Here is a 15,277-nt window from a genome sequence, read left to right on the forward strand (position 1 = left end):
TGTTATTTTAATAGAAAAAAACAAAAAAACAAGACTTTACAATAACTTCAAAGCGGAGTTCCACCCAAAAATTGAACTTCTGCTTTTCAGAATCCCCCCCCTCCGGTGTCACATTTGACACCTTTTAGCAGGGAGGAGGGAGCAGATACCTGTGTAAACCAGGTATTTGCTCCCACTTCGGGGCATAGGTCATCATGGAGACCTACTCCACGTCCGGCACCTTCTCCGCCCTCTCATTGTCTTCTGGGAGACACACAGGTCCCAGAAGACAGCAGGGACCAGTGGGATCACACCGAAGACGGCGGCGGCAGCACCCGGGAGTCGAGGGACAGAACGGCTTTGGGTGCCAACATCACGGGGAGCCCAGGACAGATAAGTGTCCATATATTAAAAGTCAGCAGCTGCAGTATTTGTTGCTGCTGACTTTTAATAATTTTCTTGGGCGGAACTCCACTTTAACCAGTAACTTCTTTTACTCAAGAATTTAGTTGTTCATACAGTACATTGTTTACATTTCAGCAAAACTTACAGAATAGTACAATTCAGGCAGACAATAATTCAGGCTGTGATGTGCTGTTAAATACCTTTTTGAATAACTTTATTTGTGACCTCACCAGGTAGTTAAGCTAGTGTTTACATGGTACCCCCAGTTTAGTAAACTGATTATATCTCACATGTATGGTTCTGATCCAATTTCCCACCACTATAAAAAGAAACATGAGGTCTGGCTTCCTCCTACATTATTTTCTTCAAACAAGAAGAGACACACACACAGTGGGAAGCTATACCACAGCACAAATGAATCCCTGAATAACCACACTACAACAATGTCAATAAAGCATCTGCCTACAAATAGACCTGCATCCTTATGACCCGATACTTAACAGGAATTTTTGTGCCTGTTGATATGCTCTGATCAAGTCTTCACTTAGCGAGTGCAATGTAATCCTTATGTATGCTATAAACAATACAGCAGTGTTCTCTGCTTGCTTTTCTTTTTTAACTATTATCGTATATCGCCTTCAGATGTACAATACGTGGAGCTAAAAAAGAATAGCAGTTTGTCTACTCTCCAGTGAAGCGGAGTAAATATGAAGATTCTAACTTCTAAAGCAATATATAGCATTTGCATTAAGCTTCTAACAAATGTTGCTTTTGGATCATTCTGTAACCTAAATAAAGAACAGATCCAGAACATTCTTAATGAAGTATAAAAAAATTCAAAAGGTTAACCCCACTGTTGTTCTAAGAATGTGAATTTGGTGCTTTCCTTTGTTAGCACATACTCAGAGAAGAAAACTACAGTACATTATGCACTGGGAATTTTTTTTAAAGTTCTACTTTACTCTTATACATTTGCATACTGTAAGCTTCCAAAAAAAGCAAAGGGTATACTAATGAAAATTTGAATCACTTAGATCAATTTAAAACACATTAGAAGCAAATTCCCCTAAAAGTAATTTGGAATGAATGAAAACAAAGCCATAAAAATAGCACATTATAAAGGTCCTGTTTAGTTTCAAATGTTATGCCCCGTACACACCATCACTTTATGTGATGAAAAAAAACGACATTTTCTGTGAATTAAAAAATGACGTTTTTGAAACTTCAATTTTCAAAGACGAAGTTGCCTACACACCATCGTTTTTCTCACAATGTTCTAGCAAAGCGAGGTTACATTCACCACGTTTTTCCATTGAAGCTTGCTTCATAAGTAGCTTCTGGGCATGCGCGGGTGAAAAAACGTTGTTTTAAACGACGTTTTTTACTACACACGGTCAATTTCTGTGAAGTAAAAGTTGACGTTTTGAAAAACGACACATAAAATTGAAGCATGCTTCAATTTTTTTTGGTCGTTTTTTAGAAGACATAAAACAACGTTTTCCCCCACACACGGTCAATTAAAGTGACGTTTTTAAAAACGTCATTTTTTTTCATCACATAAAGTGATGGTGTGTACGCGGCATTTGACTTATATAGATGATTTTTAGATTACTGCTGTAACTACAGCACAGCACAGCATGCATCATGGCTTAATTTAACTGCTCATTCTTTGTCTGTTCCTCTTTAGTTTTATCTGTATGAATTCTGTCTTTTGGATAGTAATTCCTCTTCTCTATGTGATTGCTGATTGCATTTAGTATGTTTTTTTTTTTTACTATCTTGACTTCTAGTCCCTCTTGTTGTTCTTAATATCATATTCCTGTGTCCTATAAATCTGTCTGTTTTCCAGTCTCAGTCTGAAGTTGCCTTTTTCATTGTATTTATTTGTGGGTTATTATTGTAGCGCCTGTGTACTTTATGATACCGGTGCTTGTTAAATTTAAGGGTAGATCAGAGTGTAGTTAAAGTGGAGGTTCACCCGCAAAAAAAATTTTAAGATTAGATTCATGCTCATTTTGTCTAGGGGAATCGGTTAGTTTTTTTTTAAAACGAAGCAGTACTTACCGTTTTAGAGAGCGATGTTCTCCACCGCTTCGGGGTATGGTCTTCGGGTCTTGGCATTCCTTCTTGATTGACAAGCTTCCGACAGGCTTCCGACGGTCGCATCTATCGCGTCACGATTTTCCAAAAGTAGCCGAACGTCGGTGCGCAGGCGCCGTATAGAGTAGCACCGACGTTCGGCTTCTTTCGGCTACTCGTGACGCGATAGATGCGACCGTTGGAAGCCTGTCGGAAGCCTGTCAATCAAGAAAGAACGCCCAGACCCGAAGACCATACCTGGAAACGGCGGAGAAGATCGCTCTCTAAAACGGTAAGTACTGCTTTGTTTTTTAAAAAAACTAGCTGATTCCCCTAGACAAAATGAGCATGAATCTAATCTTAAAAATGTTCTTGCGGGTGAACTCCCGCTTTAAACACTGATCCAGATTGTTAAGTGCAAAACAGGGTCTCTGTCTCAGCTTGGCTGTGCTGTGGGCTTATTCTGTTGCGCTGGGGTGTTCTTCCAACCCTGGTGCTGCAGGTGGCAGCAGTGGAGTCAAGGTTTGGGTGCTCTTTCCCAGCAGCCAATCAGGAGGGTTTGACCTCCCTGTGCATGCTGGGGAGGGGTATTTATGAGGCAGACGCCATTGGTTCTGGGTCTTCTTCTTCTTCTTCGAGTGTGGCACCCACCTTTAGGGTGACCACATCATGGTGCTCCGGCGTTATGGCCTACCTGGTCGGGGCGTGCGTGCCACGCAGTGTTCCTCTTTCCGGGACCATGTTGGCCCGGAGCATCTGAACAGCGACGGGGACCCAGTGAGTGACTGGGTTCCCACCTTTGAGGATCCCAAATTGTACTGCCGTTTGGTGGGGAGTCCATCTGAGGAGCGCCATTGCGAGGCTGGCGATCCAAAAGGGTCTCGACAAACCACCGGGGATCAAGGTAGCCGGACACCGAGGGATTGATCACCTGTCAGTCGGTACCTGGGCGACAAGTTGAAGGAGATCCAGGCATAATTCATCTAAGGAGGATTATCTCTGTGATTACAATTCAGAGAGGGCCTGTGGCAGAGGTATCTTTCTGAGGTTCACCAAGGAGGGTCAGTGGCAGAGACTTGTCCTACAATTTTCCGAGTGATTTTCCTGGCTGCCAGGTCAGTGAGAGAGGCCTGTCCGGGTACACTAAACCCACTCAGGCAGGAGTGGCGCAGAGAAGTGTTGGGAGCAGGACTTTTTCCCTCTCATTAAGCCTGAATTTGCTGTTCTCTCTTCTTCAACTTTACTTTCCTCACCACAAGTTTATTGTTTTACCCGGCTGGGTAATAAAGAGCACAGCAAAGAACACCTGTTGCGGACATTCCTTTACTTCTACCTAATGCAATATGCATCATTCACCCCTAGGAATTCGGGGGAGCCATGAGGTAAATGTGCCACCCAAACAACCAGCAGCTCCTCCGGGGGTAATGCTATATTATTGTCATTATAATGTGTGTTTTTTTCTCTTCAAAGTCTGCTGGTTAGTTTGTATCATATCCCTAATCTGAGTTTATATGGCTGGTCATTGCTTGTCACCCTCTTTAAGCTGCCGGTCCCCTATATTCTTTCCTGTCTTACTGCCACACTTCTTTAAATAGATTATTTTTATTATCTATTTCAGGAAGGTTGTCCCCAGTCTCATTTCTGCATCTAGTATTGAGATTTCCATTGTCCTCCTAATGTTATCTTTTTCCAAATTCTAACACCCTCACTCAGAAAAAGGAGTGGCGCTTATAAGGCAAATGATCTTGGAAACGCTTAACATAATTGCTCTTAAGGTACATATAACTACCTGTGGTTGGATATTAAGTCAGCCATTTCCACTGAAATCCTTTTACACCCCAACAAAATAATATCAGCACTAGTATCAATATAGCAAGGGGGCCAGAAGTGTGAAGTCCATCTTGTGTCTTAACTTGTATATTTGTGAGTATTAGGTGAAACTTTAAAAAAGGACCCAAATCCAATAGTGATAAAAGTTAGGTCCAAACACAGGTTTTGAACAAACTTTGTCTTTGCCTTTGCCTTGCTGTTTGGGCATTTATCTGAATGCCAAGTATAGTAGCTTAATATATGACGGCCTCCTGTCAATGGTTGTAAAGGAAGTTAGGGTGCTGGCACCTGCCATGTCTGTAGCAATCAGTGACATTTCCCAGCCCCAGTCTTTGACTAGCAGGGAATCCCCAGGCATGTAAACAAAAAGCCAGGGATAGTGTTGACATCACTGAGCAAATATTTGATCGATGACACCATCTAGGAGACCCCACATTTTTGTTTACAGTTAGCAGTGGGGACCAAGAAATGTAATTTGCGCTGAGTGAAGTAGCAGGACCCCCCCCCCCCCCCCGGGCATAGCATTATGGTATTGAAAATGGGGGGAAATCCATGCCTGTTTTTTTTTTCATGTGGTGTCCCTCTTGACATCAATACCAGGCAGGGGTCAAGTCCTAGGAAAAAAAGTGTGGGAACTCACCCAAGATTCCCCACCTCCAAAAATACAAAAGAAGTGTGCGTGTGTATATATATCAGGGCCGGCCCAAGACATTGTACTGCCTGGGCCCAGGAATGAAGTGCTGCCCCCCCTCCAAAAAAAAAATCTTGGCCACCAAAAGGCCCCCACATTAATTATTTTATATCATTACAAATAAAACCTGAATTCAATTTATGAGTAAGTCAGATTTACATGCAACAATGATAGTGGGGTTCAGACACAGGCAACGGTGGTGGTGGTGGTGGTGGGGGGGGGTTTCACTCACAGGCAGCGGTGGTGGTGGGGGGGTTCAGACACAGGCAGCGGTGGTGGTGGTGGGGGGGTTCAGACACAGGCAGCGGTGGTGGTGGGGGGGTTCAGACACAGGCAGCGGTGGTGGGGTTCAGACACAGGCAGCGTGGTGGTGGGGGGGGGGTTCAGACACAGGCAGCAGTGGTGGTGGGGGGGGGTTCAGACACAGGCAGTGGTGGTATGGGGGTTTAGACACAGGCAGCGGTGGTAGGGAGGGGGTAAGACACAGGCAGGGGTGGTAGGGAGGGTGTAAGACACAGGCAGGGGTGGTAGGGAGGGTGTAAGACACAGGCAGGGGTGCTAGGGAGGGGATAAGACAGGGGTTGTAGGGGGTGTTAGACAGAGACGGGGGTAGTAGGGAGGGGGTTAGACACAGCCAGGGGTGGTTAGACACAGCCAGGGGTGGTAGGGAAGGGTTTAGACACAGCCAGGGGTGCTAGGGGGGGTTAGACACAGCCAGGGGTGGTATTGAGGGGGGTTAGGGGGCAGTGTGTCAGGTGGAGGGGAGCAGTGTGACACAGCTGGGGGACTAGTGTTCAGGGGGAGCAGTTTCTTGGGGGGGGCAGTGTGTCAGGTGGGGGGGAGCAGTGTGACCAGTAACATATAATGAAAAAGCTGCACTCAGCTCACCCCAAATCACACACACACACAGCTCTCTGTGCACCAGCCTCACCTTCCCCCAAGCAGCTGCAGCACTGCCTCGCACAGCTCTTCCTCCACCTCTTCACAGCTCAGGCTCAGCTTCCCGTTCTGACATCTTGGGTGTCCCTCTGGGGCAGCCAGGTCCCGCAGCACCACCACCAGCAGATTCCCCCTGCCAGTGACCTCCTGCTCCAGCCGACCAGTGTAAGAAACCCGGAAGTAGCACGGAGCTGGGTGCTGAGAGAGAAGGAGGAGGATGGTGTTCACCACCAGCAGATTCCTCCCTGCCACCTCCGTCTCTTGCCGACCACAGTGTGAGGAAACCCCGCGGAGCTGGGCGCTGAGAGAGGAGGAAGGTGTCAGGTGGAGGGGAGCAGTGTGACGGGGAGCAGTGTTACAGCTGGGGGAGTAGTGTTCAGGGGGAGCAGTTTAGGCTCTGATCGGCACGGGTGGCTCTAGTCCTGCAACGGGAACAACGTTCCTGCTGTGAAAAAAGTGCAGGGACATCGTTCCCACGCGTTCCCACAGGACTCGAGCCCTGATACCAGGCCCACGTCAAGGTTAAAACATTGGCATGTGTTTTAGGGGGATTTCTACACCATTTTTGTTTTATTTTAGTTGCTTTACAACATGAGGGCAGATACAATACAATTCAATACCAAAAGAATCAGAGGGCCCTGCTCATTAGAGCTTACAATCTAGGAGGGAGGGTCAAGTGATACAAAAGTTAATAAGTGTGAGGGATGAGCTGATGGTAAAAATAAAAGTAGAGTTGTTAGGTGTGGGCAGGATAGGCTTCTCTGAAGAGGAGGGTTTTTTAGGGATCATCAAAAATCAGAGTAGGAGATAATCTGAAAGATTGGGGTAGGGCGTTCTATAGGATGGGAGAGGCTCGGGAGAAGTCCAGAAGGCAAGCATGGGAGGAGGTGACAAGGGTACTGGAGAGCAGGAATTCTTGGGAGGAACAAAGAGAATGATTTGGTTGGCATTTTAAAAACTAGGTTAGTGATGTAGCTGGGGGAAGCTTTACATAGCCTATGTAAAGGTAAGCCAATGAGAAGGGAGTTACCTTATTCAAGGCTAGAGATGACCAGGGAGGGAAATAGGAGTTTTGTGGTGACATTGGTTAGAAAAGGGAGTATATTGGAGATGTTACGGAGGTTGAGGTGGCAAGTTTTGTACAGTGATTGGATGTGGGGCCTAAAGGACAGATCAGAGTCCAGGGTTACACCTAGAACATTGGCATGTGGGGATGAGCTGATAGTTGTGTCATCGATCTTGACAGAGAGATTAGGGAAAGGGGTATGTGGAGGAGGAAACATTGAAAACTGAAGTGTGTTCTCTAGTCTAAATTACTATGGTATGTTTCAGCTGTGTGCCATCCTCCCAGAAACTGAAATATTGCTGTCTGCTTTGCTTATGTCTATTTAATAATACTGGCATGGTATTTTTGCTTAACCTTCTGTAGACCTGTCCACATTACAATGCTTTATTATATCCCTTGTCTTACCCAAAATCATGGCCCATTAATTTTATTGCCCTCTTGCTGATCTGTTTCTGAAGTAAGAATTTTGCCCTGTTGATCAGTAAACTTTTATTACCTCCTGATTAGATAATTGAAATGCACCCACCCACTATCACCATTAGTATAAATATATGCATCCTTTTGGGGAAGGCATAAGCAGGGGGCTCATTGCATCTGGGGCTCTTTCTCCAAGTGGGGCTATTTCTATAAGTGGAAGCACTTCTGACTCTGCACTTCAGCGATTGCACAAAGCGAAGGAACACAAAAGACCTTGCTATTTACAATACAGGTATACTTTTTCACCTTTTTTGCTTTTCCTCCCCTTTCTAAAATGCAATGTCTACCACTCCTTCTCACAGCTGTGTCTTCTTTCCTTAAACTGTCTTTCCTTCACCCCTCTTCTCCACCCCACACCCTATATATATCACCCTCACTTTTGTCCTCTCCTTATTACTGCACTTACCAACTCATACTAATTCTAAATTCAAACGCCCAATACTCCAAATCCCTGGGGCATGTCCCCTCATATAAATCACATTCCCCACATTACCTCCCTCACCCTTCTGCTTCTCCTATCCTCTGGTGATGTATCCCCAAACCCTGGCCCTCCTTCATCTAACTGTGCTCAACGCACCCATTACCCTACACCCTCTGACTGCAGCCGCAATGCACACAATCTAGTTCCCATTTCTCTTCTTCCCAAGACCAGACTCCCTTTCTCTTGTGCCCTTTGGAATGCTTGCTCTGTCTGTAACAAACTCACCTCCCTCCGCGATCTCTACATTGCTAACTCATTTAATCTACTCGCCATTACTGAAACCTGGCTTCACGAATCCGACACTGCATCTTCTGCTGCTCTATCCCATGGTGGTCTTCTTTGGACTCACTCCCCCAGACCCAGTGGACGCAAAGAAGGTGGTGTTGGAATCCTATTAGCCCCACATAGCACCTTTCAGGTACTTCACCCACCTCCCTCTCTTTCACTCTGCTCATTTGAGGCACATTGCATTTGTCTCTTCTTCCCAGTTTCTCTAAGGATAGCTGTGATCTATCCTCCTTTCTTGATGACATCTCTGCCTGGCTACCCTACTTTCTCTCTTCTGAAATCCCCCACAATCATTCTTGCCGTTCGAAGAGCTTGGATTAAAAGGGGAGCAAGGAAATATGGCATAGGTTGTTAAGATTGGTGGGGTCCAGTGAGGGATTTTTAAGTATAGGGCTGACTAGTGCATGTTTTAGAGTTTGGGGAAGATACCAGAAGAGAGGGAGAAATTTAAGATGTGAGTTACAGAGTTAGAGTGTAGAATTTATACCGGTAACTGGCTGTTGGAGGGAGAGGAGGTGGAGGAGAGGGAGAACGTGAAACTAATAATGTAGTGATCAGAGAGAGGGAAAGGATCATTGGAGAGGTTACCCTGAGTGAATAGGTGGGAGAAAACAAGGCCAAGGGTATTTCAGTCAGAGTGAGTAGAAGTATGTATCCATTGCTTCATGTCAAATGAGGAGGTTAGACTGAGAAGGTTGTAAATAGCAGAAGAGTTAGTATTAACAGGGATGAGTCATCGAGAACGATTGTGAGGATTTTAGAAGAGAGAAAGTAGGGTAGTCAGGCGGAGAAGTCCTCAAGAAAGATAATACCAGTCCAGGGGGCCAGTAGATCACAGTGATCCTTAAAGAAACTGGAGAGAAGACAAATACAAGAGTGACAGAGAGGGAGGTTGGTGAAGTACCTGAAAGGTGCTCTGTGAGGATAGGATTCCCACTCCCCCTCCCTTCCACTGGGACTGGGGGAGTGAGTCCAGAGAAGGCCACCATGGTAGAGGGCAGCAGAAGACGCAGCGTGGGATTCATGAAGCCAGGATTTAGTAATGGCAAATAGAGTAAATGAGTTATGCCCTGTACACATGATCGGTTCATCCGATGAAAACGGACTGATGGGTTTTTTCATCAGATATCCGATGAAGCTGACTTTCATCAGTCGTACCTACACACCATCAGTTAAAAAAACAATCGTGTCAGAACGCGGTGACGTAAAACACAACGATGTGCTGAGAAAAATGGAGTTCAATGCTTTCAAGCATGCGTCGACTTGATTCTGAGCATGCATGGATTTTTAACCGATGGACGTGCCCACAGACGATCGTTTTTTTCTATAGTTTTTTTAACCATCAGATAATTTTAAAACAAGTTCTAAGTTTTTTCACCGATGGATAAAAAAACGATGGGGCCCACACACGATCGGTTCGTCTGATGAAAACAGTCCTTCTGACTGTTTTCATCAGACGAACCAATCATGTGTACGTGGCATTAAAGATAAAGAGGTCGGGAAGAGAGGTGAGTTTGCTACAGATAGAACCGACATTCCAAAGGGCACTTCTTGGGAAGAAGAGGCATCAGAACTAAATTGTGCAAATTGCGGCTGTTGTCAGAGGGGGCCGTGTGATGAGTGCGTTGGGTACAGTTAAATGATGGAGGCCCAGGGTTGGGGAATATCAAACCCTCATCTTGGTATAAATGAATAGAATCTCAAACCACTTTATTTAAAAAATTAAGTAAGTGTCTGAAGCTGTCATTTCCTGGAACTGTAAACTCCACAGGCATGATACTTAAATTACCTTGTTTGCCAATGGTACATGGTTTCCCAGGGCAATGCAGCCCCCCCCCCCCATGCCATTTGTTTCATACCTATTGACCTATAAACAGTTATTTTTTTTTTCATAACTAAACTTTTTGTTTTAGCATTCAGCTTACAAGGAATTCAATGGGTTTTGGATTTGGCATGCAAACTTTGGTAAACTTTGCTGAACTTTGGCTTAACTCTTGTTGGCATTTCTACAGTGAGGGGGCCGTATTTACAGCTATTGTACTTGATATCAGCTATGTGCTGGAAATTCTATAATTAAAAAAAAAGCAAAAAAACAAGTAAAACTAAAAGGTCAGGTTAAATTGACAACAGAACTCCTGTACATCTTTAAACCCAGTGAATTTGTGTGCTGATGTTTGGTGAAAATAAATTATAACAATATAGTATAGACAATAATTAAGGAACATAAAACGTAGAAAAAAATGGAATTGCAATAAAGAAAATAAACATACCAGAGATAAGAAGGGAAAATAAAGAAATAATAATAGACAGCTAAAAAAGTTAAATCGGCATTAAATGCTGTTTGGCCAAGTCAACAGGGGTACTGTCAGTGGATCATTCATTGCAGAGCTACACAAGGAAAGGTACAGTTTATTGCGGGGATACATCACTATCCATCTCCTGTGTTTGATCATGTGGCATCAGAGCAGTTATGAATGTAACTGCTTCAACTACTGTTCTTTAGTCAGTATTTACAGAACAAACACCTATGTCAGTCATGGAAAGAACGTACTTTGGACAATGACATTACAAGGAACTTCTCTCCTCAAGTTCCATGGACATTCAAAGGATGAGGTAAATCCTCATCATTTAGCCCTGGTTCACATTTATGTGATCTGGCATGCAATTTGACATGTCAAATTGCATGCCTAATCTGTGGCAATTGCTGGCAATGGTAGCGTCCGAATCAGTACGATGCTGCATTTGCAGCGCCACATCGATTCCCAGAAGTATTTTTTGTACTACTTTTAGCGATTTCCGGGTGCGATTTTCATTGACATCTGTGCAGAGACCCGCACAAATGTCGCTGAAATTGCCCCCAAAGTCGGGACTGACATGCGGGAATGAAATTGTGCGAGTTTAGCTGAACTTGCACAATTTTATTCCCACAGTCAGTGTGAACCTAGGCTTAAAGGGGTTGTAAAGGTTCATGTTTTTTCACCTTAATGCATCCTATGCGACTATGGACGCAGAATGTATGACATGGGAGCGTGCCTGCAAGGTAACCCCCTTGGGAGAGAGCTTCCCAGAGGGGGTTAGCTATTGTAGGTAGGAGCCGAGAGAGCTGCCGAGGGACCACAGAAGACAGTGTTCGGGTCCACTTTATGCAAAATGAGCTGCACAGTGGAGGTAAGTATAACATGTTTGTTGTTTTTAAAAATAATATTTGAACCTTTAGTATCACTTTAGTTTGAGTATTATGAAAAGGGAATCCTGTGCCCTTTCCTCCCAACCAGCACTGGCTAAGATTTGACAAGCACCTTCAGGCATTTCTGGGGCGTAAAACGTAAAATATAGTAAAAAAAATATTTTAGAAGGGGCATTTTATAAGTGTTGAGTTTTTGTCTACTTTTGTTTGCTTGTAAACGCCACAGGAACTGGTTAGGTGTCCAAGATACCACTAAAATTGGTTCACATGGAAGGGGGTTAATGACCTAATTGCTAGTTGGTACATAAGTGCCCCCCCTCACCTTCCCCCATAACAGACAAAAGAGATTATAATTAGTCCAGTAGTCACCGGCATAAGGTAGCTTTAGGAGGATGAACTTAGACAGAAATAAAGCGTCCATTTTTCTAACCTAAACAAATAAAACATCCTGGTTTTAAGAATTGTTAAATGGGTTTGTACAACCCAAACCTTAATGTAATAATTTAACACTGAAATTATCATGTTTTAAAGACATTGCTTTGTGTTTCTTTATACAGCTTTTATATTGTGTTGGAGCCCCTATTTTCTTTTTGACATTCTGGATAACTTTGAGATGTTACCAAAGACTCAAGCGCGAAACTATGCATCTGTAATTATTCAGAATCTGCCAGTTTTAAACAGTGCTGTCAACCCAATAATTTACTGCATATTTAGCAACAGACACTGCAGATTATCCAGGTAAGAAATTAATTAAAGCAATTTATCCTAAAGAGTCAGTGAGTAAATGCTAAAAACTTGCTGGCTTCAAAACAAAATACATTTTCAGTAAATCACTATGAAATATTGTGTTTTGTATATTATTGCTTTAATTGTCAGCACTAACTTTTATACAGCCATGCATATATTAAAAACTGAAGTTTAATTAAAAAAATTCCCTACAGCTTTAAGCACATCACTTACCTGTTATGAATCGCAGAAGAACTGGCACATCTGCCAACACTTAGCAAGGCCACACTAATTTGCGCAGAAATGGGTGCAAACATTTCATGTGGGTGCTTGGGCACACGACCATGTGAATGCGCATACAATGGCTACAGGCGTGTGCAATGCGTTATAGATCCTGGTGCCTAGTGGCCTATTTAAAGGCAGCTGGATGACTGTCAGACCACCCTCTTCCTGTGCTCTTTAGTTTTCTAATTTTGCATTCCCTGTTACTGACCCAGCTTGCCTTTGACCTGTCCAGTCTTCATCCCTGACTCTGACCCCTGGATTGTTCTACTGACTCTGGTGCTACGTCATTACCTGTCACTGGCCTTGGTCTTGCGCTTCCGACTCTGCTGCTGCATGGTCACCTGTGTATGACCCTGGCTTGTTCCTGATTCTGCTTCTGGTTTCCTCCCATGCATGGCTGCTAACCTGGCTCCTGACCCTGCTTCCTGTCTCACCCTTCTGTTAAAGTGTATGTAAACCCAATTCTGGAAATTTGAGCTTGGCACATATCTGCAGTATTTTGTTCTCACTCTCTTTTAAAGAGCCAAGTCCCGTAGCTCTCTCCTGAACTGTTCCTCTGTTCTCAGCCTGATAACTCCTGACAAATTCTCTGACACATCAGATAAAACCAGCCTGAAATTTCTGCCAGGGAAGGTTGCTAAAATAGATTAACAGGGAGCTGGCCCTATTACAAAACACCTCTGATGCCGCGTACACACCATCACTTTCTGCAATGAAAAAAAACGACGTTTTGAAAAACGTCAATTTAATTGATCGTGTGTGGGCAAAAACGTCGTTTTATGTCTTCTAAAAAACGACCAAAAAAAATTGAAGCATGCTTCAATTTTATGTGTCGTTTTTGGCCGACGTCGCTTTCTGTGTTCTAAACATTGACCGTGTGTACGTAAAAACGTCGTTTTAAGCACGCGCATGCTCAGAAGCAAGTTAGGAGACGGCAGCGCTCATTCATGTAAAACGACTGTTCAGAATGGAATAAGCACATTCGTTAGGTCTTTTTCAGCTTATATACAAGAAAAGAAAGCGCTTCTTTAACCCCTGCTTTTAACTGCTACCCAGAAATGGACGTTTGTTGCGGCTGATCTTGTTACATAGTTATGACAAGCTTTTAAGTAGTTTCTTTCTTGTTTGATAATGTTTATGTTTGTGTTCTGTTATTTAGTTGTATCTTCCATCTTCAAAATTTTAAATATATATATTGGGCAACCTTTTTTTTTTTTGATTTTTATTTTGTCACCAATTTTATTTGAAATCTCTATTTTGTGTTGATTTGGGAGTGTGTGAAGTGGCTGCAACAACATAATTTTTTGTGGAACTCACCCACAAGCATGTTTTTTGACCTTGTTAATGTTTCCAAAAACTTTTCGGGAATGGGTCTGCCCACTCACTAATGATCTCTCAAATCTACAAAAAAGAAACATGGTCAAATTTGGCTGAAAAATTAAAAGTGCATTTATTCTGCCCAAAAATTTACAAAAAAAATGGTGACAACCCAAAAACACAACATAATAAAAACAAAGATGCCAAGGAAGGCAGCACTTTAGAGCGTGCTTGAACTTTGCTGAAAACAAGGGTCCCCGAAGCCACCAATTCAGCCTGTGAGTCAACATTAAAATTCCATCAGGGGCACCGTTTTATTTTTTGGGCTTTTTCTTCCCAGCAGCCTTCCCTGCAGTCTTCCCTGTAGCCCGAGTCCTTGGGGGCTGGGTTCCTGGAGGAGATGAAGTGCCAGGAGCCAGAGCAGCCTCATGAAGAGGAGGAGCAGGAGCAGGAGCAGGAGGAGCAGCAAGGACAGGAGGAGCAATCCGCACAATGTCGGTGTCGTCATCGAGCTGCCCCAGGGATGCCATGCTTATGGCTTTGAAGATGAGTTGTTCGCCGCAGCGCACACGCTGGCTCTGCTCCAGATTGTAGAGCTTGGCTGCAATGAGTGCTGCGAACCCCTCAACTTCACTGGGTGGCTCTCGGATGGCCGCAGTAGCTTGGCGAAGCAGGCCCTGGGTCTCCTCCTCCATTTGGCGCAGACTCCTGAGCCGTTTAGCGGGATTGCGGAATGGAGGGATCCGGGAGATGGTATCCCGCCGGCGTGCCTCCTGGGTCCCACTGGGGCCTGCCACCTCCTGGCTCCCAGTGGGTTCTGCCACCTCCTGCCTTGCAGTTGGCCCTGGCTCCTCCTGGCTCCCTGTGGGCCCTGGCTCCCCCTGGCTCCCTGTGGGCCCTGGCTCTTCCTGGCTCACTGTGGGCCCTGGCTCTTCCTGGCTTTGGTCTGCCTGTGTATCAAAAAAAGGAACATAGTTTATTTGTGTTTGTCATTAATCACACACATTTTTAAAATCATGAGCGATGCAAATTGAATGTCAATATATATTACACACAGGGTTGCCATCCCTAATTATGTGGCCCCTTACACACCTTCAGACATGGTCCCCCTGGAATTATGTGGGTTGTTGCAGGCCTAATTGTGGAAATAAGTGGCCTTTTCCCCCAAAAATTAAGTAGTAAATTTCGTGTCAACTAGATTGTACTCAAAAAGGGTGTTTTCCATCTGGGACCCCTTGCAGGTGTATTGCGTTACCCCCCCCCCCCCCTACTGGCCTCTCTGAAAATGCCACCCACTCCTTCAGGAACATTATTAATCGGCCAATTTTGGCCCCATCCTGTTTTGCCACTACTGACTATTGATCTTATCCCAAAACTTTGGAGATTCACTTAGAATGTCGAACAATAGTAACAGAAATTTAACATTATTACTAGACTTGTCATATACTAACTAAATTCATACAAAAAACACATACCATGCTCCATGGGTCACAATTGGGGTCCTCCAGGAACTCGTGCTCTTCCTCC

The 15,277-nt window shown here is 44.2% G+C and overlaps 1 protein-coding gene across 1 annotated transcript in view; it reads left to right on the top strand.

Annotated features, from left to right (window-relative positions):
• The window catches only part of NPSR1 (neuropeptide S receptor 1), a 291,594-nt gene that overhangs the window by 263,356 nt on the left and 12,961 nt on the right, over positions 1 to 15,277 (top strand). Inside the window, exon 7 of the mRNA XM_040353188.1 lies at positions 11,980 to 12,160. Within this exon, the coding sequence (XP_040209122.1) occupies positions 11,980 to 12,160 (181 nt within the window). The remainder of the gene's footprint in view (positions 1 to 11,979; positions 12,161 to 15,277) is intronic.

This window comes from Rana temporaria, chromosome 5 (assembly GCF_905171775.1).
Source record: "Rana temporaria chromosome 5, aRanTem1.1, whole genome shotgun sequence".
Lineage (NCBI taxonomy): Eukaryota > Metazoa > Chordata > Amphibia > Anura > Ranidae > Rana > Rana temporaria.